Below are 25966 nucleotides of genomic sequence, written 5' to 3' on the forward strand. Positions count from 1 at the left end.
AGAAGAAGGCGGGGTGGGTGGAGCTCAGCCAAAGCCAGGGATAAACACCAAGTCCTAACTCACTGCACTCACCCGTCTTCCGTTCGTCCTCAGTGCAGGGCAACAGGTAAGAGCTGTTTCTAGCCTGGCACCTGCTCTCTGAGTATACCTGTCCACCTCAGTGCTACATACACTATTGTCTGACTAAATCTGACATTCTGTTTCTTAAAAAGTCTGTCACTTTCTTTTTTTCTGTCTCTTCCTATCTTTCCCTGTTAATGGGTTTTTGCTTCTTTTCCCATTTCTCTCTGTTGGTAGTTTCTGACATTATTTCGCCTACTCTCCAACACTTGCTTTCTATTATTTTTCCTTCCACTAAGTTCTCTTAACATCTTCTCCTTTTTCTGTCTCTTATTCTTAACTCTGTGTCTCTGTCTCTGTCTCTGTCCCTCTGTTACTTTCTATTTCTTCCTGTCCTACTATTTCTTTTTTTTTTCTTTTTCTGTTGGTCATGAGGCTTGAACTCAGGGTCCAGGTGCTATTCCTGAGATCTTTTTCCTCAAGGCTAGCACTCTACCATTTGGAGCCACAGCTCCACTTCTGGTTTTCTGGTGGTTAATTGGAGGTAAGAGTGTCATGGGGACTTGGCTGCCTGTGCTGATTTTGAACAGCCACAGCCTCCTGAGTAGCTAGGATTATAGGTGTGAGCCACTGGAACCCAGCTTACTATTTTGTGGGTTTTTTTTTATAGAGAAGAATGTCTTAATATTTCTTCCAACAATTCTCCATTCCTTCTTCCATTAATTCCCTTCTCTCTACTTGACCAAGGGCATAGGTTGACAAGTCATAGTTTAGGGGACTAGATTTAAGAAGGAAAATATAAAGGGAAATGAAAGGGATAGAAATGAACAATTGGGTAAGGAAAGATTTAGGGGAATTGATAATTGGTAAGATAGGTGAGCGTTTCTGATTCTCTTATTCCAGGTATTTAAAATATTATCTTCAGTGGTTGGATCAGTGTACTAAGAAGGGAGGTAAAGCCTGATGCCTCCAACTCCTGAAGAGAAGTAACTGATTACTTTCCAGACCTAATTGATGCTTGCAAATCAGAGCACAAAATAAAGGGACGGGATCAAAGAATGCTGTAATGGATGGTTTCTGGTTTCTCTGCTTGAGTTAAGCTGTGGTTGGCCCTTATGACATTTGGGATTGCTGATTGGGTGCCTGGCATGAAAAGGAATTGTAAGGATACAGGGAAACCCTTTGATCCATAACTTGGCTTGAAATTTCACTATTATCTGTGATTGAAAGCATTGTTTTAAGTAGAACCCTAAAAAGCATTTGTACACATAGTAAAATGTACAAATGCTTGAGTGGTGGAACAGAGGACTGAATAAATCATTTTTGTGTGTGCAGGTCCTGAGGCTTTAACTCAGGGCCTAGGCACTGTCCTTTAGCTGCTTTTGCATAAGGCTAGTGCTCTACCAGTTGAGCCACAGTGCCACTTCCAGCTTTTTCTGAGCAGTTTATTGGAGATAAGAGTGTCATAGACTTTTCTGCCTGAGGTGGCTTTGAATTGTGATCCTCAGATCTCAGCCTCCTGAGTAGCCAGGATTATAGGCATGAGCCAACAGCACCCAGCTCTGAATAAATCTTTACTAGTGCCTAAAATCTTACTTTAGTTGGATTTTGGCTCTTTTGGCAAAGGCATTGTTCTAGAAGGGGATCTGTGTTAGTGGGCAGAGTAGAGCATCTAGAGTTAGGCCCCCAGTTACAAAAATATGTAATAATATTTGAATCATGGACCATAGTAATTAATATATAGTGCTCTTTGGGCACAGTCTGCCTCAGTTAAAATCTTGCTCCTTTCATTTACTAGGCTCTGTGGCCTAGAGATTTACCAAAGTCCCTTAGGGTCTTCGTTTTCTAACCAGAGGGTCTTCATGAAGACTGAATAAGTCACTGAATGTGTATCTGAATATCAAGATCAAGTGAGATCTATGAAATTACCTAGTGTAATATTTATGGAGAAGCTGAGTCCCAGAAGGGATAAATACAGATCCCAAATACACACAGTAAGTTATCACGGGACTGAGACAAGAATCAAGTCACTAGCTTTCCAGGTTTTGTTTGTCATATTCATGATGTGATTTTCTTTAGCTGTACCTTCATTTTTCCTACATAGAAAATTAGAGAAAATAATTATTAACACTTTTTTAGTATTTATTTGGGAATAGGTAGTCTTCTTAATACTTCATATAGATTATCTTACTGAGTCTTTACAACACGCTGTGAAGCAATTGGTCTGTAATATCTAAATTTTATAGTTAGAAGATATATAGCAGGGAAGTCAATCTCTTAAGATCCCAGAGCTAGTGAATGGTGAATCCAGGATTCAAACTCAAGTAGTTTTACTCCAGAATCTGTGCTCTTAATACCTTAAATCACCAAAATTGCCTTCCTAATTCAATTTTAGTCTCTATAGTCTCATGGTAGGAAGTGGCATGGAATGGACCTAGTGTCTAATGTACCTAGCTTACAAAATTATGAATCATAATGACGTTCAGACAGAGTGAAAGAAGAGTAGATTCCAGGGAAAGAGTATCCGAAGAAGTAAAATTGGAAGCAGAGCTTAAATAAACTTGAGAATACAATGAATTTCACATAGTCTATATATCCCCAGGACCCTGAGCACATCATGGTCAAAAGTTTATTAGAGGTCAGGCACTGGTGGCTTACATCTGTAATCCTAGCTACTTAGGAAGCTAAGATCTGAGAATCATGGTTCAAAGCCAGCCTGGGCTTGTCTCTCACTAACTACCCCCCAAAATATTATAAGTGGATCTGTGGCTTAAGCTAAAAAAAGCTCAAGGATAGTAGTACCTAGGCTGTGAATTCAAGCCCCTGGACTGTCACCCCGCCCTCAAAAAAAAAAACCTCATTAGAGAGGATGAGTATACTAAACTTCTTCAATTTTATATAGAGAGGATAGGCCTTATTCTACCATCATTCTAAGGCAGAACTAGACTTTGCCTCCAATCTTGGGGGCTTCCCCTCTCACTACATAGTTCAATGTTGCTATTATTGCTGTGTTGATTCTGGGGGACTCTTTAGCCATCCATCTTAGCTCAGCTTCAATAGCCAGAGCCAGCCTTAGCCAGATGCTCAGACGTGATTCCAGGAAGAGGCTCCTCTTCTCTCCCACACCCTGGACTCATCTTGGGGAGTGTTCAGACTCCAATAGTGATAAACTCGGGGAGCTTTATCTGTGCTCTGCAGGCTCAGGCCTAGGGGCTTTAGCCTTCCTGGGCAGGCAAAGGAAGGGAAATTCTTATCTACAAATATGAAGTAGGCACTGGATCAAATGCAAGACCAACTATGTGAGGTAGACAAAATTACCTCACATTTGACAGCTGATGAAAGATCCAAACAAAGGGAGTGACTTGTCAAAAAAACATTACACAAAGGAAATAGGGGGTTGGAATTTAAATAAGAAAAACTAATACTTATTGAAAACTTACTATGTTTAGTTGTTTCAGGAATCTTTTGCCTTTCCTAATTTCAGGGGCCATATCTCCAGGCCCTACAAAGTAACCCAGGCTGCTATGACAGCCTGTGAGAGTAACAGAGGATACTCAAATACAGAATAAGAGGATGCTTTGTGTAATAAGGAGAAGGTTCTTTCTCTTTGAAATCAGGGAAGGAGGAAGGGAGGTGAGAAAATGCCAACTGAGAATGAGATCATGAGCTCCTTTTTCTCATCAGTTTCTCACAGCAGAAGGCTTATACACTGAGGATGCTGTTCACTTCTATGCAGTAGCTTTCTTGGCAGTGTTAGAGTCTTAGTCTTCCCACATTCTTCTATCTCTCCTTATCTTGTCTGACCCTTTGACTCTGGCTTCATAATTTGCCATTTTTCTTTCAATTTGTTTTCCCTTCTTGCTTATTCTAGCTGTCTTTCCCTTGGTATATCTCAGTTTTTCCTCCTCCTCCCCCTTTAGTACCTCCATTTCTATCATTAATCTTTTGTTTTTACTCTGCCCACTTCTTTTGGGCACTCAACTGCTCTCTCATCTTCTTTATTTGTGTCATAACTCCTATCCCCTACCTCTTTTATTGCTCAAGCCTCCCCAGAATTTCTCCTTTACATTTGAGTCTTACTGACTCTGTTCCCTTTGGATTATTTTCTCTCCTGTTCAGTTTTTTTTGTTGTTTTATTTTTGTTATTTTTGTTTTTTTGGGGGGGATCTGGTTGTGGGGCCTGAACTCTGGGCCTGGGTGCTGTCCCTCAGCTCTTCAGCTCAAGGCTAGCGCTCTACCACTTGAGCCACAGTGCCACTTCCGGCTTTTTTCTTTTTGCTTATGTGGTGCTGAGGAATCGAACCCAGGGCCTCAGACTTGCAAGGCAAGCGCTCTACCACTGAGCCACCTTCCCAGCCCCTCTCCTGTTCAGTTTTATGAGTCTTTGTACATTCCTCTAAATTACTGGATCATTCGTCATGCTCCTTTTGTGATCCTCTTTGTATTTTTATTCCTTCATTCATTCATTCTCCCCCTCTCTCATTTTCTCTTTCTCTTATCTTACTTTTTCTCTATTCTTCTGAATTCCCCATTACTATCTTGTTTTGTCTTTCTGCCTTCTTCCTCATGTCTCCTCTCATTTCTACCTTTCCCCTTTCCTTCTCTTTCTCACCCACAATTTCTGCTCTTCTAATTTTATTCTACCGAGACCATGCCTTTGTTTTCTTTCTCTGCTTTTCCTCTTGGATCTTTCCTAATCTTCAATTTTGGTTCTTCCCATAATTCTCTTATCTTCCCCTATTTGCGATCATGCTCATTCATTCATTCACTCCAAAATTCAATAAATATCCATTGAGTGCTATGTTTCATTTGGTTTCTCTTTTCCTGATATTCTCTCTGGCACCTTTCTTTCTTGTCTTGGCCTCTGCCTTTTCTTCTGACCCATAGGCAATATCTTTGTTCCTCGTCTTCCAGACCCTTTGAGTCTTTCTTTCATCTCCTCCTTTATCTGTGTTTATCCAAATGTCAAGAGAAAATCCAAAAATAGGACAGTATCAGCCTGGTAGTACATAGTCTGAATGCCCTAGGACCTCCTTTCTTATTGCTCCCTGGATCTCTTTAAGCTGATAACTGGTTTTGAGCTGCTTCTCCGTCTCTGGCAGAGCCTTCTTAGGAAATGCTCTAGGACAAGTCTAAGGATCTGTATCAGTCTTCACTTGGCTAAGAATGATATTCTTAAAAAGGTTCCTTGCTTCAAGTATTCATTAAAGGTGTATCAACTCTCATCCTGCCACACACAAATGCATTTCAATTATCCCCATAATCACAGAGTGGCAGAATCTGAATCTGAGTCCAGTCTTTCTTACTGTTCTGATAATATTAGAAACCCTTTCCCTGTCTCTGAGGAAAGCACTAAGCTTTGGATGGAAAGCTAAAGTCAAAGAATCAAACATAGGAGTGATCCCTGGCTTGTGGCCAAGCTGTCATAATGGAATCTCATCTCTTCTATATTTGCTGCAGGACTTCGGGATCAAGATGGTGGCAGCAGCTGTGTTGCTACAGTGCTGCCCAGTGCTTGCCCGAGGTCCCACAAACCTCTTAAGTAAAGTGGTCAAGGCTCATCGATTCCTATTTGGTAGTGGACGCTGTCCCATCCTGGCCACCCAAGGACCAACCTGTTCTCAAATCCATCTTAAGACAACCAAAGCTGGAGGAGGTAAGAAGAGGTCACTAGCAGGGCAGAAGGGGAAATAGAATTCAAAGACCTGTCTGTTAAATTACTCATATTAGTGAGACAACTGCAGCAGCAATGCAATAATTTCCAAGGCATCTTGCTACATGGGAAAAGCAAGATACAAGCAGCATGTAAAATATGAGTCTAAGTTTGTTTTTTAGGCTATATATACTATATATATATATACATATATACGTTATGTTTGTCAGTGTTTTGTTGTAGTGACAAAATTTTTGAGAAAACATACATACAAGATGAAAATTCTATTTTGGCACATGATTTTAGAGGTTTCAGTCCATGGATAGCTAGCTGGCTCTATTGTTTTAAGTCTACTGTGAGGTAAACTGTATATACTGTGAGGTAGAATGTATAAATCGTAACCACAAGGTTTCAAGTCATACTAAACACCAGTGTCTAATAATTAGGAAAGTTCATATGAAAATGTCAAGGCACAAGCAGAAACGGTCAGATGAGTTGATGTTAGGCAAAATGAACCCAAAGATAAGGATTCAAATGTTTTTTTTTTTCCTTGCGATTGTTTCTAACATATTTATAAGATATTTCCTTGTTGCTTTGTATGTCCCTCCCCCACAGTATAACCCCTGTTTTCACTGTATTTGATGTTGGTATAATTTGTGGAGGGGAAGGGAAAAAAACAAATTGTTTAAATAGGGATACTGGTGGACCCATTGCAACAATGAGATGTATAAGACGTTATGTCAAAAAACAAACTTTACAACTTTGGCGGGGGATGGGGGAGAGGGAATGGAAAGGGATGGTAAGGGGAAACAAAGGAGGAGGCAACAACGCTTGATAAGAAATGTACTCATTACCTTGCCCATGTAATTGTAACCCCTCTGTATGGTATTTTCACAATAAAAAAAATGTCAAGGCAGAATGGACTGTTTAAAAATATACCCATGATATGTCTTCTGCCAGGGTGTTTAGAAAGAGTCTCATTCCTGTGCTCATTCTACCCTATACCCCAGCCATGCAGAAATTACTTTAAATTGCTTTAATCAACCCCACTGTCTCAATATTCTGTACCTTTGCTGCTGAAATAAATGATTATAGTTTCCCATATTATTGCCTCCTCTCATACATCTCATTTAATACTGATCTTGGGCATCATACATTTGCATAGCCTGCTTACAATGCTAGCTTATCCAATGTTAACCCTTAGTCATGTCCCCCAACCTCTATCCCATCCTAGAACTATTCACCATGTATCTTCAGTGTGTACTATCTCCACCTGCTTAGGAGCTCTCCTAGCACAGAGACCAGATTCATCTCTCTGTTTCTACCATAACCTGAGATAGGGTTAGGATAGATACATTATGTTTCATTATCATTGCTCAACTAAACTTGTAACCAGAAATGAACCTCCAAACACTCTCTTATTGTTGTTTAGACTCTTCATCTTGGCCCAAAGGCCATTGTCCCTTCATGCTGTCAGAACTCCAGGATGGGAAGAGCAAGATTGTGCTAAAGGCAACCCCAGAAGTTCAGGAGGATGTGAAGACTTTCAAGACAGGTTGAAATCAAGTTCCACCTTATCCAATCTCTACTGCTAATGCCTGAATCTACTTCATCATAGCCTTGAGTTCATCTAACCCAAGAGAAGCTAATACACAACTCCTGATGAGATAGCTAACCTTTTTCAGGAAAGCCACAATAGACAATAACTTAAGATTGTACTGAAGCATGCACTCCCCAGTATACATGCATGTCCAGGAACCTATAACTTTTAGCCTGAAGTCTATAATGAGCCTCTAGTGTTCTGCCTTCCCTCCCCTAGATAGCTAAATAGAACCTAGAAGGCTAAGATCCTACATTTTAGCAGGACGACATCATAAGAGTATGGATTTATATGAAAGAGAAAAGGTAGGAAGTAGACATGCTCTTTCTTTTTTCCACATACTTTTCAATGAGCCTTGTTCATTGAAAGGTATTTTGAATTAGTAGTTTTATTAAAATAAATGAGTAGTTTTATAAATGAGATACATCTTTTAGAAGGGTGTAGAACCCAAGGTCAACTCAAGTGGTGCAACCATCCATGATCCTAACACCTGAAAGATGGCATCACTGTTGACATCTTTCATAAGTCCTTTTTGGGATAGGCAAATAAATTCAAAATAGAAATGTAATGATGTTCAGAACAAGAGTAAGATCTATTTTCCTGCATCTGTCTCCCAAATGCAGGACCCAAATGCATTTTCCTGCATCTGTCTCCCAAATGCAGGATGTGTTGACCCTCTTACTTCACCTAAAAAGAGAAGTATGACTTACCTTAAGGTTTCTTGACATTAAAAGTCTTGTCACTTGGGGAGATGAGTAAGGGCTCACTTTGCATGAGATTTCTCTGTAGAAAGCAGGGAATATAAATTCAATTTTCTGTTTTTTGCATTGAGCCTAAAGTGAACAACACATATTGACTTTCTCCCTAACTTAATGCCAATGAATTCTATACTCCTCAGACATGCTGAACTCCCCGGCCTCAACCAGCCTGAGGAAGACACTCTCTTCTTACCAGGATCCAGAGCAGATTGCAGGAAAACTTACTCAACTGATTCAGGACAATATGCCGGGTAAGTTTGCAAGGAACAGAACAGGAAAAGAGTTCTGCAAGGGCATCTGACTCAGTGGAAGAAAGGGGATAGAAGGGTTTTGAAACCAGGAGAATCTAAGATCAATTTTAGTATTGGTACTTGCTGAATGTGAGTACTTATATATATAAGTCACTTGCCTTGGGTGGGATTTTAAAGTCTACCTCACGAGAAGAAAACTAAATTATAGTTATGGAAGTTTAACTTATTATGAAGTTGCATTAAATATTAGCTTCACTTCCATTATTTCCTCTCCAAGCTTCCCTCAAAAATCCTTACTCTTCACAGAGCCATTGGACCTCTTCTGTATGTGTTCATAGTTATTTATTGTAATGCAATTTGCTCAATTTTTCTAATTTTGAAAGAATAAGGAATTATTTTCCAACCAACACAGAAAAATAGAGGAAAAATTAAACCACTCAGAATTCCATCATTCACCATTAACTCTTTGTTATATTTTCTCCCAGATACTTTCCTATATAGCTAAACACGGAGCCGAGTGGGGGGTGGCAGAGAGGGAGAGAGAATCCCTCTCTATTCTCATCACCATATACATATTTTTTGCAGAAACACGACTTTCTTTTTTTATATATTTTTTACTGTAAAGATACTGTACAGAAGGGTTACAGTTACATGAGTAAAGTAATGAGTACATTTCCTATTGAGCATTGTTAGCCCCTCCTTTGTTTTTCCCCTACTATCCCTTCCCTCCCCACCTCCTCAAGTCTTCCCTCTGCCCCTCCCCCAACTAAGTTGTAAAGTTCGTTTTCAACATAGTGTCTTGTACATCTCATGGTTACAATGGGTCAACCTGTATCCTTGAGAAACACTATTTTCTATCCATAGTTTGTTGTGTTGCTTGGTTGGCTTAACAACTTAACAATATGAAATGGGCATCATTTCACATCCATAACCATAGAGCTGCTAACAATTATTAATAGCTGAAGTATGTTCTATAAATGGATACAAGAGCATTCTGCCAATAAGCACCTATCATTTAGGTTGTTCCTAATTTTCTTTTTAAAAAAAAATTCTTGCCATTTAGATGGCATGTAAGGTTTTTTTTATTGCGAAAATACTGTACAGAGGGGTTACAATTACATGGGCAAGATAATGAGTACATTTCTTTTTTGGGGGGTGGGGGGGTCCGCTCGTGGGGCCTGAACTCTGGGCCTGGGTGCTGTCCCTCAGCTCTTCAGCTCAAGGCTAGCACTCTACCACTTGAGCCACAGCGTCACTTCTGGCTTTTTTCTTTTTGCTTATGTGGTGCTGAGGAATTGAACCCAGGGCCTCAGGCATGCAAGGCAAGCGCTCTACCACTGAGCCACCTTCCCAGCCCCAATAAGTACATTTCTTATCAAGCATTGTTGCCTCCTCGGCATGTCAGTTTTATCCACATATAAATACACTCAAAGAAACTACATAGCCTCACCTTTTCTGTGCAGGTCCTGGAGCTTAGCTCAGAGTCTGAATGCTGTCTCTGAGCATTTTTTTTGAGACTAGCACTCTACCACAGCTCCACTTCCCACTTTTTGGTGGCTAATTGGAGATAGGAGTCTCATGGACTTTCCTGCCCAGGCTGACTTTGAACTGAGATCCTCAAATCTCAGCCTCCTGAGTAACTAGGATTACAGATGTGAGCCACCATTGCCCAGTCCTTTTCATAAAAACCTAGTATGCCACTTACTTGCTGGACACTTACTTACTATATATCCTTGAAAAGTTATGCCTCTTCATGCCTCATGCCTCAGTTCCTTCATCTATAAAACAGAGATGTTAATAGAACTTATTATATATGGTTTCTGTGAGGAATAAATAAAATAACATTTTTAAAGTTCCTGAAAATGGACCTCATATCTATAAGACATTCATTAAAAACTAGTTATGATAATATAATTCAATATTATCTTTTTTATTAACTATTGTTACTATAGTAGTAATGATACTATTACTATGTGCCAGGTATTAGTTCAGGTTCATTACATACTGTTTGTTACCAGATGTTCTCAGTTTTGCAAAGAAGTATTATTAGTCCAGTCTACAAATAAGGACATTAAAACAGAGACAGAGGATTTATGCTTTGCTCAAGGCTACATAACTAGTAAGTGACAGAGATATATCTATAAACTAGATCTGTCAGTGCTTCTTCCACCGAGACTGGAAGTAGTAATTCCAGTTAGAAGGCTTCTGCGCTAATCCTTGGAGGAGGGATGAGGTCATGCCAAGGGTAGAAAGCTCGAGTGAAATGGGTAAATTAATTACTTAATGAGTGAATAAACAAAAGTACAGTTGAATGAAATAGTGGAGAGTTAATGTAATCCAGAAAAACAGTGGTAGTACAAATATTTGGAAAACCCAAAGCCAACAATATAGATATATATGTGCCAGTAGTTCATGCCTATAAATTCTAGCTACCTAGGAGGCTGAGATTTGAGGATCACAGTTCAAAGCCAGCCTGAACTAGGAAAGTCCGTGAGACTCCTATCTCCAATTAACCTCCAAAAAGCTAGAAGTGTAGCTGTAGCTTAATTGGTAGAACACTAGCCTTGAGCCAAATCCCAGGGACAGCACCCTGAGTTCAAGCCCTAGGACTGACAGAAAAATAAAAGAGAGATTTGAAATACATTATTTTCATTCCCATTTCTACTCCTGCAGGAGACCATGTCTTTGGTTATGATCAATTCTTCAGAGATAAGATCATGGAAAAGAAACTAGACCACACTTACCGTGTATTCAAGACTGTGAACCGCTGGGCTGATGCATACCCCTTTGCGCAACACTTCACTGATGCATCTGTGGCCTCAAAGGATGTGTCTGTTTGGTGTAGTAATGATTACCTGGGCATGAGCAGGCACCCTCGGGTCTTGCAAGCAACACAGTGAGTAGTAGAGTTGGTTCACGAACTGTGGGGGATATCTATAGACGATCATGAGGCACACATGGAAGGGAAAGGCAGAGCTGGCAGTGGAAACCTGATTTCTACTATAACTCTTTTGGCCCAAGTCTTTCAGGCTATCTACTCAGATATAAGCTAAATCAGTCAACACAACCACAAATTTCTAAACTCCTGAGCATCTGGTATTGTGGAGGATGAGAAAACAATCAAAGTCTACTGTTCATGAGTTCTTATCTAACTGTAGAATGAGCATTGCCAGAGATAGCCTGTGACCCTCTCTTTAAATTTTCCAATGGTTCAAGTTCTATTTGGTTTCTCTCCACCTTCCACAACATCTCTGAGTGCCTTGGTCCTGAAAAGGTCCCATGTCTCCTGTCTTTCCTCTACTGAATCACATAGGACACAATTCATATAGGTTTCCTAAATCAACACTGACCACTGTCCCATCTGGAAAAGGCTTTACACCTGATAGTGTTTCTGTTGTTCTTTTCTTTGTCTCTCTTCTGCTATCTCTGGACCAGGGAGACCCTGCAACATCATGGAGCTGGAGCTGGTGGTACCCGCAATATCTCAGGCACCAGTAAGTTTCATGTGGAGCTTGAACAAGAGCTGGCTGAACTGCACCAGAAGGATTCAGCACTGCTCTTCTCTTCCTGCTTTGTGGCCAATGACTCTACTCTCTTCACAATGGCCAAGATCCTGCCAGGTAAGTCAGTGGTCTGAGATTTGTGTCAAGGCTGATACCCTACAGCACAGTATGCTGTCTCACTGCAGCAATAGACCATTCCCTCTGTTCTGAGTTCACGTGCTCCCATTGTTCCTCCTTTTTACCTACCTTTCATATTCTCCAAAAAAGAGGATTATAACCTTCTGCTCTCATTCCTTCCATACCTGGATTGAGTAGAGTATCAGGGAACATCATCCAACCTCACAGCATAATAGCACCATGAATTCATCACTCCCAGCTCAACAGGGCCCTTAATACATATAAATAGTTCTATTTCTCCACAGAAATTTTCTCAAACCTTCTTTCCCCTTTAAAACCTTACCAAATAACCCACATCTCCTTCCCAAATAATACAAAAGCCACCAGGTATGATTTCCTTATTTATTAACACTAGATCTATCAACTTCTCTGTTCATCTACCTTTCCTCATTCTTTTGTTACAATGAAAGATACATCTCTCCTTGTGCATAAAGGCGACCATTTACATACACACTAGATCACATATTTCCCCACATATTCTCAATCAGTAACCTCATCAATTTATTATACCTTGTCATTCTTCCAACACAGCTCAGCCACAAATGAATAACACTCTCACATTCTGCCATGTCGATCCTAGGCTCATACAATTGCTGAGAAGGAAACCATTAACAAATCATTCCACTCTACCCTCTATGTTGTCTGGCAATCCTGTTTGCCTAGGCAATTGTCCAAGTCTCTGGGGCAGTTTTGACCTTCCCATTATCCCCAACCTTCCCTGCCCCTTCCAGCCGCTGGAAGTAAAAACAACAAACATCAAGCAACTCCAAACCACAAAATACCTACAAATTCACACGCAGCTTCACCTGTTCTTTCCTCACTATTTGTTTCCTGTCACAATGGAAGAGATGCCTCTGTTCTTGTTGACTAATCCTTCCACTGGTTCTGTGTCCCACTCCCCACTATCTACTCAGGAACCTTGATCAGTTTCCTCATAGTCTTCTATATCTTCAGCCACTCTCTATTTTTAAACATGTTCAATTCTCTTACATCTTAGAAAATACATATTGCCTCATCTCCTCATCATTTTGTAGCTACTACCCTGTCTCTATCCCTATAAGAAGCAAACTGCCTGGAAGAAGTCAGTAAGTTTGTAATCTATTGCCTCACCTCCTGTGGATTCTTCAGCACACTATCACAATTATTTCTTGGAATCGTTTTCTGAGGTCATCTATGATCTCAAATAAAGTCAACATTTCTCAGATTTCTTTTGTCATTCCCCTCCTCTTTAACCATTAAAATTCAATTTCTGCCATTTCTTTTTTTTTTGGGGGGGGGGGGTCGGTCATGGGGCTTGAAATCAGGGCCTGGGTGCTGTCCCTCAGCTCTTCAGCTCAAGGTGAGCTGAAGCCACAGCACCACTTGAGCCACAGCACCACTTCTGATCTTCTGGTGGTTAATTGGAGATAAGAGTCTCACAGACTTTTCCTGCCTAGGCTGGCTTTGAACTGCTATCCTCAGATCTCAGCCTCCTGAGTAGCTAGGATTACAGCGTGAGCCACGAGCACCTGGCTAATTTCTGCCCTTTCTTTTACCACCACACTAATCTAGTGAACCTACATAATTTTCTTTGCACCCTATAATCTATTCAGTTTTTGTGCTTATACTGGACTTGAACTTAGGACCTTGTTCTCTTGTTTGGCTTTTTTTCCCTGAAGATAGGTACTCTATCACTTGAGCCATACTTCTACTTCCAGTTTTTGATAGTTAATTATAAATAATAGATTTGTGGACTTCTCTGCCCTGGCTAGCTTCAACCAAGATCCTCATACCTCAGCCTTCCTGTAGCTAGGATTACAGTGTGAGCCACCAGTGCCTAGCAACAGTATTTTTGGTGTGTCCTGGTACTAGGACTTGAACACAGGACTTGGACACTATCTTTCTTGTTCAAGTCTAGCACTCTAACACTTTGAGCCACACCCCCACTTCTGGCTTTTGGATGGTTAATTGGAGATTAAAAATCTCATGGACTTTTCTGCCTGGGCTGGCTTCAAACCACAGTCCTCAGATCTCAGCCTCCTTAGCAGACAGTATTATAAGCATGAGCTGACAGTAAGTACCTAGTCTTAAACCAGTCATTTTCATTAGCACATATTGTATACTTAATCTTATACTGGAAACAAAGGATATAAAGATAAAATGATTTTATTCTTGTTCTGAGGAAACTCTATGAGATGTCCTTCAGGAAACCATGACATTTTCTTAAGTAGAAGTTATCTCATACTCTTATGAAAAGTCTCTTTTCTTTAATGTCAGTATAATTTCCAAGATCCAAAAGTCAACAATCTACCAATTTCCCACCTCACTTGCCCTCCCGGTAAAAAATTCTCTGTAACCTCATATTCTAAAGAAAGGCCTTCGTTTTCTCCCTTGTAAAGTAAATCGATGTCATGGACATTATCTGTCCTTGTTCTAACCTGTCATGAGCATTTTTCCAATGGAAAAAGCCTAATAAGTATTCATTCCTGTAACTGTTAAAGTAGGTAGATTACCTGAAAAAGGTATGATTTCAGACCAGGAAAAATCTAGCATCATCCTGGTTTACAGATATACCCTCAGATTAACCCCACTCTAAGCCTTAATTGTATTTGTTGAAGAGAATGAACCTAGGCCCTATCTTCAAGAAACTCTAAAGATTCTTGTCAAATTAATTTTTATTTCTACTCCAAGACAGTGAGAAGCCAGGGAAGAATTAGAAATGATAGGAAGGTGCCAGGCTCATACTTGTACTCAGGAGGCTGAAATCTGAGGATCATGATTTGAAGCCAGCCTGGACAGGAAAGTCAGTGAGACTCTTTTCTCCAATTAACTACTCCCCTCACAAAAAGAAGTCATAAGTAGAGCTATGGCTCAAGCGGTAGAGTGCTAGTGTTGAACAAAAGAAGCTCAGGAACAGCCCCAGGCCCTGAGTTCAAGCCCCAAGGCCAGCATACAAAAAAAAAATCAAATGACAGGAAGAAAGTAAGGGTCAGAATTCAGGGCAAGGGAGGAATGAGTGTCACAAAGATTTCTAGAGGAGGAGGAAGCAGGGAAGGATCTTCAAGAAAGAAGGGGAGGGGGAACACCTTTTCCCTGATATGTCACACCTAAAGTTTGAAGTGGGTATACTGAGAAAGAAGCTTAAGAATTACACATTTGGTTCCCTCAGGATGTGAGATTTACTCAGATGCAGGCAATCATGCTTCCATGATCCAAGGCATTCGCAATAGTGGAGCAACCAAGTTTGTCTTCAGACACAATGACCCTGATCATCTGAAGAAACTTCTAGAGAAATCTAATCCTAAGACACCCAAAATTGTGGCATTTGAGACTGTTCATTCCATGGATGGTACGTATATGTGTGAATGAATGTTTACTAATATGTATCTCACAAAAACTTGATGATGATGACTATGATGATGATGATATGTTGGGGACAATGATGATATGGTAATTAACACTTATAAAGTGTTAATTGCATGCCATGCAAAAGTATTACTATTTTATATCTACTAATTCATTCACTCTTCTTGACAAGTCTATGACACAGGTGCTATTATTACCTTTATTTCTTTTTCTATGAGAAACTTGGACAGTGGTTTCAATTGGAGTAACTTACCCAGTGTTACAGCTAATAGATACCAAAAGATAGAGGCCGTAATTACATTCATCTTACAAGTAAAGAACGTAAAGTTCACAAATGATATCAAATTTTGTTTTAGTTGGCTCAGGAAATTGGTGTCAAACATATTTCCACCAAGGATGTATAACTTCAATTTCCTTGCACAATACTCATTTCACTAGAAATGATGTGCAAAGCAATCATCTGTGTCTGGCTTCTACAATGGAAACATTCATAAATTATTACCTAGGATTTCTCCTAAGGTCAAATATGAAGCATTAGAATCAAAATAGTTTTTCAGATCACACAGACCTGGGTTCAAATCCCACATCTGACATTTATCTTTGTGAACTTGAACAACTCTTTAACTCTCCGGGCATCAATGTTCCCCAAGGTAAAATATCTGATTATAAAATTGGAGATGATGGAAGCCATTCCATTTATTTTGTGTTAATAGAAATATGTCACTGTGCCTTTCTATTTCCTAGATGCAACAAGGCTCAAAGCTTTCTATTGCTGTCCCTGTTGAGCAGAAGTCAGGCTATTTAAGTACATTCTTCTGGATATATTCACAGTACAAGGTCCTCATTTTGTCCCTTTTACAACTGAAACAAGAGAAGGTCCAAAGTATTCCCTGATTTGCTATCCTAAGTGTAATGAGCATCATATAATAATTGTATACATAGGCTTGAATCCCAAACTGTCCATATTCAAATCCTAGCAGAACAATTCAGTAGCTTTGGCAAGTTTTTAAATTGTTCTGTATCACAGTTAGCCTGTTTACAACATGGAGGTATTAAGAGAATAGCTGGGAGAAATACATGAATGTATGTAATTAATTAGTTCCATGACCACACCCACCTTTCTACAACCAGTAATAAGGTAAAACTATCATATCTGTATATTTTAGCATTAAGACTATTAAAATTCACTATTTCTCTAGTGAAAATTACGTTGGGATCATACTATTTACATTTACAAATGAATGGCTCCATTGTATTTATGGTAGAAACTCTGCTAACCTGTCAATTACAAGAATGAACTTTTCCCTTTGAAATGATACTTGAAACATCACATTCTTTTCTTTCCTGTCATGTTGTCCAACCAACTGCTTAACATTCTTTATTCCTGGTCTGAAGCACCTGTTTCTCCTTTCTGAAGTTTCTCCTATATGCCAAGGAGTAAAAGAAAGGAAAATGGAAAATGCTGTGGATTCTTAACAATATTAAGACTGGCTTCGAAGTCTATTTCATGAGATTTACAGTCATTTGAAGATCTATGAATAATTTGTCAACCTACATAATGTCTAGAGTAATATGGAAAATGATATATCTATTGAAAATGATTACTTCTAATTCACTCTCACTTCATAGATTATGACTTTGCCTAAGGATCCCTTGGGAAACTGCATTGGCAAAGATGAGAGAAACAGTCCCATGGGGACCTAGAAAATACAAAATAACAGAAGCACAAAGAAGCACAGACACAAGAGTACAGAGAAAGTCTGAAGAAAGACAGACACAGTGGTGCACAAACAGAAATAGAAAGGGGAAAGTAAGGGAAAGAAAAGGAAAGAAGAAGAGAGAAGAGGCAGAAACAGAAAAATAAGGATGGAAATGAAGACAAAAATGAAGATAGTAACAAATCCAGAAAGATTAAAGGAGGCCCAGTGAAGAATGAGACATTGACAGCTGTTAGAAGTACCTAGCCAAGGGATGAATGGGGTCTGAAATTAGAACTGTAATAACCTAAATCAAAAGATGAGGGGTTTTCCCAATTTACTTAAACAAAGGCTAGTATTAACCATAGATAGAAATGCAGATTTGCAGGGGAAAAGAAAGGCAGCGAAAGGAGTGTGAAAATGGCAGAAACAAGATGATAGACATTGTCATAATGAAGAAAAACTAGAGAACCAACACTTAAACTCAGGCCAGGAAAGCACACACAACACACATGCACATACTTGTGAGCATGTATGCATGCGCGTGTGTGTGCACACGCACACACACAGATACACACACACAGAGCCAAAGCTGGTGAGTACAAATGCATGTAAAGAAGTTTGTAATCATCTCAAATGAAAGTGTATACCCCTCTTTCTCTATAACAATTTTTTCCAACCCCAGGTAGGGATACATGGGAAATTCCACATTGGCAAAAGAACCAGGGAAGAGTATGATCTCTTAAGCCCTCTGCTTTGTCTTTGCTCAGGTGCCATCTGTCCCCTTGAAGAGTTGTGTGATGTGGCCCACCAGTATGGGGCCCTGACCTTCGTGGATGAGGTCCATGCCGTAGGGCTGTATGGGTCCCGAGGTGCTGGGATTGGGGAACGTGATGGAATTATGCACAAGATTGACATCGTCTCTGGGACTCTTGGTGAGTGAATTGCCCTTACATGCAATCCAGAGGCTCTTGCCAGATCCTTTTCTTCCTGTTCCCCACAGCTTCAGAAGCTGTTGGGGGTAGAATTTACAGATCAAGTCTGACTGCCAGACTGTCCTACCAGATCCCCTCTCTTCACTCTCTTCCTACTGCAGCCCTTCTTGAGAAAGTCTAGCAAAGTTTTGTTTTTTTGCAAAGCCCCCTGAGCTGTGCTAAATAGCCAGGTCCAATTTGAATTTGTAAAGAGCTCTATTTTCCTTCCCAATACCAACTCCAGCCTTGATCTTAGCTCCATTCCATGTCTAAGTTGCTAAAGGTCTCCACCCTCCTCCCTCCTATCTAGTCATTACATATGGCAAGCCTTGACAGCCCTATCTCAGACCCACAGAATTATCAACTCTTTGCTTGTTGTGGACAAAAGAGATGAGCAGAAGACTGGAAAGGGAGTCTGGTGTCCCAGCTTCTGATATATCTCCTTGTGTGAAATGGGGAATGGTCTTGTTTCTTGGGGTAGGGGGGTGATGATAAAGTCTGTGCATATCTTTCATCTCTGTTTCTAGGCAAAGCCTTTGGCTGTGTGGGTGGCTATATTGCCAGCACTCGTGACTTGGTGGACATGGTGCGCTCTTATGCTGCTGGCTTCATCTTTACCACTTCACTGCCCCCCATGGTGCTCTCTGGGGCTCTGGAATCTGTGCGTCTGCTCAAGGGAGAAGAGGGCCAAGCCCTGAGGAGGGCCCACCAGCGGAACGTCAAGCACATGCGCCAGCTACTAATGGATAAGGGCCTTCCTGTCATCCCCTGCCCCAGCCACATCATCCCCATTCGGGTGAGAGTGCCACCCTGCGTCATTGTTTCCCCACCTGTCTCTTGCAGGAGCCTTTCCACACATATTCTGAGCAAAAATGAACTGCTATTTCTTTCTTAAATGACATCTATTGGAACGAGTAAGTCAGTAAGTCAGAATGTGTGGGAAGAATGCTTATAATCATTTGTGGATGAAAAAAGTCATCTTGATATGAGCAGAAAGATAAGTTCTAGGACCCCCCCCACTCACGACACACACATGCCAATACCAAAATCCGCAAATGCTCAAATCTCTTTATAAAATGGTGTATTTGCATATAACCTATAAAATCCTCCCATATGCATTAAATTATCTCTAGATGACTTATCCTAATTCAGTGTAAATGCTATATAAATAGTTACAATACTGTATTGTTTAGAAATATCAAGAAAAAATACCTTTAGGTTTATTAAACATGCAGAGTTTTTTTATTGTTTTGTTTTTGGTTCTTGTTTTTGGTGGTACTAAGGTGTGAACTCAGGGCTTTGCGATTGCTCTAAGTAAGTGCTGCTAACACTTCAGCCACACCCTTGGACCATCTTGATTTTCTTAATTTTTGAGTAGGGTATCGTATTTATACATAGGCCAGCCCAGCCTAGACACCAATCCTATTTGTGCATCCCACACTGCTGGCGTGACAGGCAATTGAAACTGTGCTCTAGGTTTGGAGGAATCCCATGAACTTTTTTGCTTGCGCTAGCTTGGTACCATGATTCTCCTGATCTCTGCCTCTTAAGTATCTAGAAATACAGGTGTGTGCTACTGTGCCCTGCTAAATTGTTTTTTTCATTGTTTTTTTTTTTCCGTTTAATTGTTTAAATCTGCAATCCACTGAATACCTGGGAAAGCCCACAGATATAGAGGGATAATTGTCAGAATTGCTCATTAGGCTAACTTAATGTTCCTTTGTAAACATTTTTTAAATACCTGACCTTTTCATGGGCTGAATGACAACATCTCTGAGATACCTTTATGGTATTTTTGTGTCACCCAGAACCACCTCAAAATAATCTATGTGCTTGCCTTTAAAAATAGTTTCAAGCCAAGATTCCTGGTACTAATTCTACCTCTCCTTCAAATGCAGTTGCTGGCTCTGGGCTCTTCCTCAATAGAAATTTTACAGGTGGCACTGCCTAAGCCCCTTATGAAAAAAAAATCCAAGCCCCAATTCACTGATGTTCCTTGACTGGAATCCCTCCATCTGTTTAATGGAGCTAGTGGCAAGCCCAGGGTGGCAGGTATTCAATGACCTTTCTTTTGAGCACAGGTGGGTGATGCAGCACTCAACAGCAAGATCTGTGATCTCCTACTCTCCAAGCACAGTATCTACGTGCAGGCTATCAACTACCCAACTGTCCCCCGAGGTGAGGAGTTGCTGCGCCTGGCACCTTCCCCCCATCACAGCCCACAGATGATGGAAAATTTTGTGGGTAAGTACTCAATTTTGTGGGTAAGGATTATAGCATTTCCCTACCCCCGACCTAGAATCTAAAGAAGTTGGGAGGATAAATTCCATTCAATCTAGAAATTATTTTATTTTCTGTTGGTTGCCAGGCTTTAATACCAGGGTCATGAATGGATGAGAAACAGCTCACAGATTGACAAGGGCTCTAGTTTAGTTGCAAAGACCAACACAGACACAATAACTAACATCAAGGGGTGATCAAAGCTCAACAGGCAGTGCATTAGGGAGTTATGGGATCAGAGAGAAGGGGCTTCATCTTGTCTAAGGAATTCAAAGGCCCATAAGTAAAGGTGACAACTGAGCTCAATCTTGCAAGGTAAGTAGTATTGTACCAAGAGAAGAAAAGTGTAATAGAGACATTTTGAGCAGAGGGAAAAATATGAAGAACAAGGAGGAGAGTGATAAACATTTTAAGATATATCAAGAACAATAGACAGGTATTACTAGAATATGGGGTAATAGGAGCAGGGCATTGGTGGCTCCCACCAGTAATTCTAGCTACTCAGGAGGCTGAGATTGAAGGATCAGAATTTAAAGCCAGCCCAGGCAGGGAAGTCCTTAAGATTCTTATGTCCAATTAACCACCAAAACCTGGAAGTGAAGCAGTGGCTCACATGGCAGTGCACCAGTCTTGAGCAAAAGAACTAAAGGACAGTGCCCAGGCCCTTAGTTCAAGCCCAAGTACTGGCAAAAAAATTATAAATTAAATTTTTAAAAAAGAATATAGAGTAGTAGGAATGGAGTGGGAAAGAGTTAATTTTTGAATCTATGAAAGACAATGCAAGATAGGGACTATATTAAGAAGTTTGTAGAGCTGAGTAGTTTGGATTTTCCCCCTAAAAAGTGCAGTTTCATCAATTCATATGAAGTTTTCTAGATTCCTGTTGAATATAGTTTTGTCTCTTTTTGTTTTTGGGGTGTGTGTGTGTGTGTGTGTGTGTGTGTATGTGTGTGTGTGTGTGTGATTCCTGTTGAATATAGTTTTGTCTCTTTTTGTTTTTGGTGTGTGTGTGTGTGTGTGTGTGTGTGTGTGTGTGTGTGTGTGTGTGTGTGTGTGTGTGTGTGTTGTGTGTGTGTGTGTGTGTGTGTGTGGTGTCCGGTGTTCTGAGAGCTGTGGGGAGAGAATTCACTCATAGCCACAAAAAGGGGGAGAGGTAAGAGTGAATGGGCTTTATGAGTAGGGTAAGGAAGTCTTTTTGAAGTACATTTAGATATGGTACAAGGATTTCCAAAACAAAGGAATTCCAGCAGCAATGAGTTATGGACTGGAAAGCAGAGGTATGTAGGAAAGTTGTTTTGCCTGGAGGACAGATAGTACAGGAGTTTGAGGGTGACAAAATAGGTAGGCACAATTCATTCATTCATCCAGTCACTCAAAAGCACTAAATGATGCTAACAATTATGAAGTATCTAAACATTTTACAGAATTAACAAACTGAATCTTCAATGTTAATGTGCTATCATCATTTCCATTTTGTGTATGTGGAAATTAAAGCATAAAAACTGGGCACTGGTGGCTCACATCTGTAATTCTAGCTACTCAGGAGGCTGAAATCTGAGGATCACATTTTGAAGCCAGTCCAGGCAGGAATGTTCATGAAACTTTTTTCTGGCACTAGTCCTGAAGCTTGATCTCAGAGCCTGGGCTGTGTCCTTGAGCTTTTGTGCTCAAGGCTAGTGCTCTGCCACTTGAGCTACAGCTCCATGTCCAGCTTTTTGCCGGTTACTGAAGATGAGTCTCATGGACTCATGCCTGGGTTGGCTTCAAACCTCAATCCTCAAACTCTTATTTCCAATTAACCAGCAAAAAGCCAGAAGTGAAGCTGTGGCTCAAGTAGTACAGTAGCAACATTAGACAAAGCTAAGAGACAGCATGCAGGCCCTGAATTCGAGTCCCAGCACTAGCACATATAAAAAAAAATGTTACTAGTTCAAGGTCATAGAGGGACTAGGTGGGGATGGAGTAGGGGATTATAACTATGGTTACAAATACCATGTCTACTGCTGGACCTTTAATTCAGTCTCTATTGATATGGGCTTAAGTTATAAGCTCTCAGTATTCTTAGGCCCCTGAGTGTTCACTTAGGCTGGACATTTGCAGGAAAGATTTAACAAAAGCATCTATCATGACTCCACTAGTTCCTCAACCCCACAGCCAACCCATCCAGAAACCCATTCCTGCAACCTCTCTCAAATCTATCCTTTCCTTACTGCTTTTTCTTTAATCCATGTTGACATAATTTCTTCCTTGTTTCCTTGCCTCTCTCTTCTTCCTCTCCAATCCTTTCTCTGTACGAACCCCCAGAGGGAATTGTTTTTCTAAAATCCTGGCCATGTTTCCTTCATGTTTCCTTGGCAACTATACACTAGAGTAGTCATCTCTAAGGTATGGTTTACAAGATAATCCCTGGGATGAGTTAATGGATTAAGAGTTTTATGTTTATTTTTATCTTAAAAATAAGAACTTAAGAAAGTCACTGTTAGCTCATGCCTGTAATCCTAGCTACCCAGGAAGCTGAGACCTGTGGATCAAAGTTTAAAGCCAGCCTGGGCAAGGAAGTCTGTGAGACTCTTATATCCAGTTAAAAAATCACACTAACAAGCCTGAAGTGGAGCTGTGGTTCAAGTGGTAGAGCACTAGCACACAGTCAGAGACAAAGCCCAGACCCTGAGTTCAAGCCCCAAGGCAAGAACAAAAATAAATAGAAAATTATTGATACTGAATTTAACATACAAGATGACAATAATTCATGTATATAATACATAAATAGACATTGGAGACACATGCTAAACTGTCTGCACTGAGAGACATGTTTAGTTCAAAGTTTGTAGACACCTGGCCTACCGAACAAAGTTAAAACTCAGTAGCACAGCGTCCAACAGTTATATTTATATCTTCTCCTCTCATATTTTATTTCTCTAGCTGAACCAGATGACTTTGGTTTCCATTTGTTCTCTTTACCTTTGGGTCTTTGCTAACACTGCTATCTTCTGACTGGAATGCCCTCCTTCCTCCCTTCTGGTCCAGTTCCTTCTTCTTCTAGGCTTAACTCAAGTATTCTTTCATTTGTTCTTTCAATAAATATTTAACAAATACTTGCTGTGGGCTAACACTATTCTAGATGCTGGGGACTCAATAATTAGCAAATGAGACAAAACTCCTACCCTTCCAAAACTTATATTCTTCCAGAGAGAGACAATCAAAGTATTTTTTTAAAAAAATAAGCAAATTTGCCATGCACCAGTAGGTCACACTTCGAATTTTCTGAGATCTGAGCATTACAGTCCAAAGCCAGCCCAGACAGGAAAGTCTGCGAGGCTCTTATCTCCAAATAACCACCAAAAAGCTGGAAATGGAGCTAAGGCCCAAGGGGTAGAGCTCTAGCCTTGAGCAAAAAAGCTCATGGACAATACTAAGGCCCTGAATTCAAGCCCCAGGACTGGCACAAACAATAATAAGCAAGTTAAATAGCATGTTAGTTCTAAGAGCTTTGAGGAAAAAAAAGCAGAAAGGGAGGATGGGAAGTGCTGAGGGCAGTAGTTTGGAACTGAGCTGTAGTACTAGGTATCAAGGTTAGCCACTGATGGGACACTTATGTAAAGTTTTTAAGGAGGTAAAGGAGTTAGATGGCCAGAGAAGGGCATCTCAGGCAAAGTGAACAGCCTAAGGTAGGGAAGACTAGCACAAGAATATTCCTTCTGGGGGGCGGGGCGGGAGAGAGGGGAGGGGAGATGGGAAGGGATGGGAAGGGGAAACAAAGGAGAAGGCAACAATGCTTGCTTGATATTGTACTCATTACCTTGTCCATGTAATTGTAACCCCTCTGTACAGTATTTTCACAATAAAAAATAAAATAAAAAAGAAGAATATTCCTTCTATATTTAGGGAATAATATGATGAATGTGGAGTGGTGTAAACACATAGAAGAAGAATTAGGCAAGTAAGATGGGATGTGGAACCAGATTGTGTGGGATATTGTAGGTCACTGCAAGGATTTGGGCTTATACTGGAAGATCCTTAGGAATTATCTAAGAATGGATATCTGATATAAGTTTTAACAGAATCACTTCAACTTCTGTGTTGAGAATATCCTGAAAAGGAGAAAAGTGCAAGCAGGGAAAGTCAATGGTCAGCCACTGTAATATTCCCGGTGAGGTGGTGGCTTATACTTAATGATAGCAATAGTGGTCAGACTGTGACGCTGAAGCCAACAGTGTTAGCTGACAGACTGAACGTGGACTTAAAAAGAAAAAGATGGAGGCTGGCTCTGAAAGTTTCAGGCTGAGCATAGAGAGGAAGGACATGAATAGTTAGTCCAGTGATGTTAAGTTAGAGATGACTACTAAACATCCAAGTAGAGATGGACAAATGACACTGGATACACAAATCTGGAAATTAAGACAGACTTCTGGGCTAGAGATGAAAATTTCAGAATCAGCATAGAGATGATGTTTAAAGGCATGAGCTACACAAGGTCATCAGAGATACATACATAAAAAGATTATAAGGGCAGAGGCCTGGCATATAATCTGATGCACTTCCTACAGCTAGATCAGGCTCCTTCCATACATTTCCACACTCCTCAGGAACAACAAAGTCTGCCTTGGATGCAACACTGATGCTAATGTGGCAGTATCATCTTCATCATCAGGCTAGGATGTTCTAACTACATAAATTCACCTCATGGCCCACACAGTTCTTATACTTAGGGAGTGGGATAGCCAGTATGACTTGAAATTTTGTCATAGGATTTCTTCTCAATATTTTTTTGCCAGTCCTGAGGCATGAACCTAGGGCTTGGGTACTGTCCCTGAGTTTTTTGCTTAATCCCAGCACTCTACTTCTTGAGCCATAGCTCTATTTCCAGCTCTTTTTTTGGTGGTTAACTTAAGATGAGTCTCTCAGACTTTCCTGCATGGGCTGGCTTCCAACCATGAGTCTCAGATCTCAGCTTCCTAAGTAGCTAGCATTATAGTTGTGAGTCACGGGTGACAGGTGCTGGCTTCTTCTCAATCATTTACACATCTCAGCACTCATAAATAAATGGCAATATCCACAGCTCACATTGGAACAAACAAAGCTACTGTTGGCCGTTATACACCTCCAAGGATTAAGAGGAACAATATTTTGACCTATCTATACTTTTATACTGTGATATAGGGATGTAGAAAACCAAGTCTAAACATTTTTTCCCTCCTCTCTCTTCCACCTTCAGAGAAGCTGCTGGTAGCCTGGACTGAAGTGGGACTGCCTCTGCAAGATGTATCTGCTGCTGCCTGCAATTTCTGCCGCCGTCCAGTGCACTTTGAGCTTATGAGTGAGTGGGAGCGTTCCTACTTTGGGAACATGGGACCCCAATATGTCACCACCTACGCCTGAGATGCTAGCTGCCTTGGATGGCTACCCTACCTGCACTTCCCTTGAGGCTGGGCCTCCTCTCTCCTCAGCTTTGTTGTGTGCCCCTAGCTGATTTGAATCTGAAAATAAAGAGCAAACTGCAGCCTTTGTAACCTTTTGTTCAACAGAGAACTAACAATTGCACTATGCTGACCCCTTCAGACAAGTGCTATATTCTTTGCTGATCCCACCTCAGCACTGCAGAGAACTCCTACAACTCAACAGAAGCCTTTATGGTAATGAGCACTGCTCCCCTTTCCTACTCTCAAAC

At 40.5% G+C, this 25966-nt stretch overlaps 2 protein-coding genes across 3 annotated transcripts in view; one reads left to right on the forward strand and one right to left on the reverse strand.

Annotated features, from left to right (window-relative positions):
• On the forward strand, window positions 1-25798 carry Alas2 (5'-aminolevulinate synthase 2). Of its 2 annotated transcripts, none has more exons than XM_042684831.1 (11): window positions 1-106; window positions 5521-5716; window positions 7146-7268; window positions 8212-8322; window positions 10996-11218; window positions 11758-11942; window positions 15151-15330; window positions 17815-17979; window positions 18546-18814; window positions 20100-20262; window positions 25514-25798. In XM_042684831.1, exons 2-11 carry the CDS (start codon window positions 5536-5538, stop codon window positions 25675-25677), a joined length of 1764 nt encoding a protein of 587 aa, XP_042540765.1. In that variant the 5' UTR covers window positions 1-106; window positions 5521-5535; the 3' UTR covers window positions 25678-25798. The 2 variants fall into 2 exon arrangements, with proteins under 2 accessions (XP_042540765.1, XP_042540766.1); XM_042684832.1 differs by having other exon boundaries at window positions 20100-20259; window positions 25511-25798.
• The window catches only part of Apex2 (apurinic/apyrimidinic endodeoxyribonuclease 2), a 27656-nt gene continuing 12858 nt past the window's right edge, over window positions 11169-25966 (reverse strand). Inside the window, exon 7 of the mRNA XM_042684834.1 lies at window positions 11169-11256. The gene's annotated coding sequence lies outside the window, so the exon portion shown is untranslated. The remainder of the gene's footprint in view (window positions 11257-25966) is intronic.

This window comes from Dipodomys spectabilis, unplaced genomic scaffold, assembly GCF_019054845.1.
Source record: "Dipodomys spectabilis isolate Male_0828 unplaced genomic scaffold, ASM1905484v1 ptg000091l, whole genome shotgun sequence".
In the NCBI taxonomy this organism is placed as follows: Eukaryota; Metazoa; Chordata; class Mammalia; order Rodentia; family Heteromyidae; genus Dipodomys; species Dipodomys spectabilis.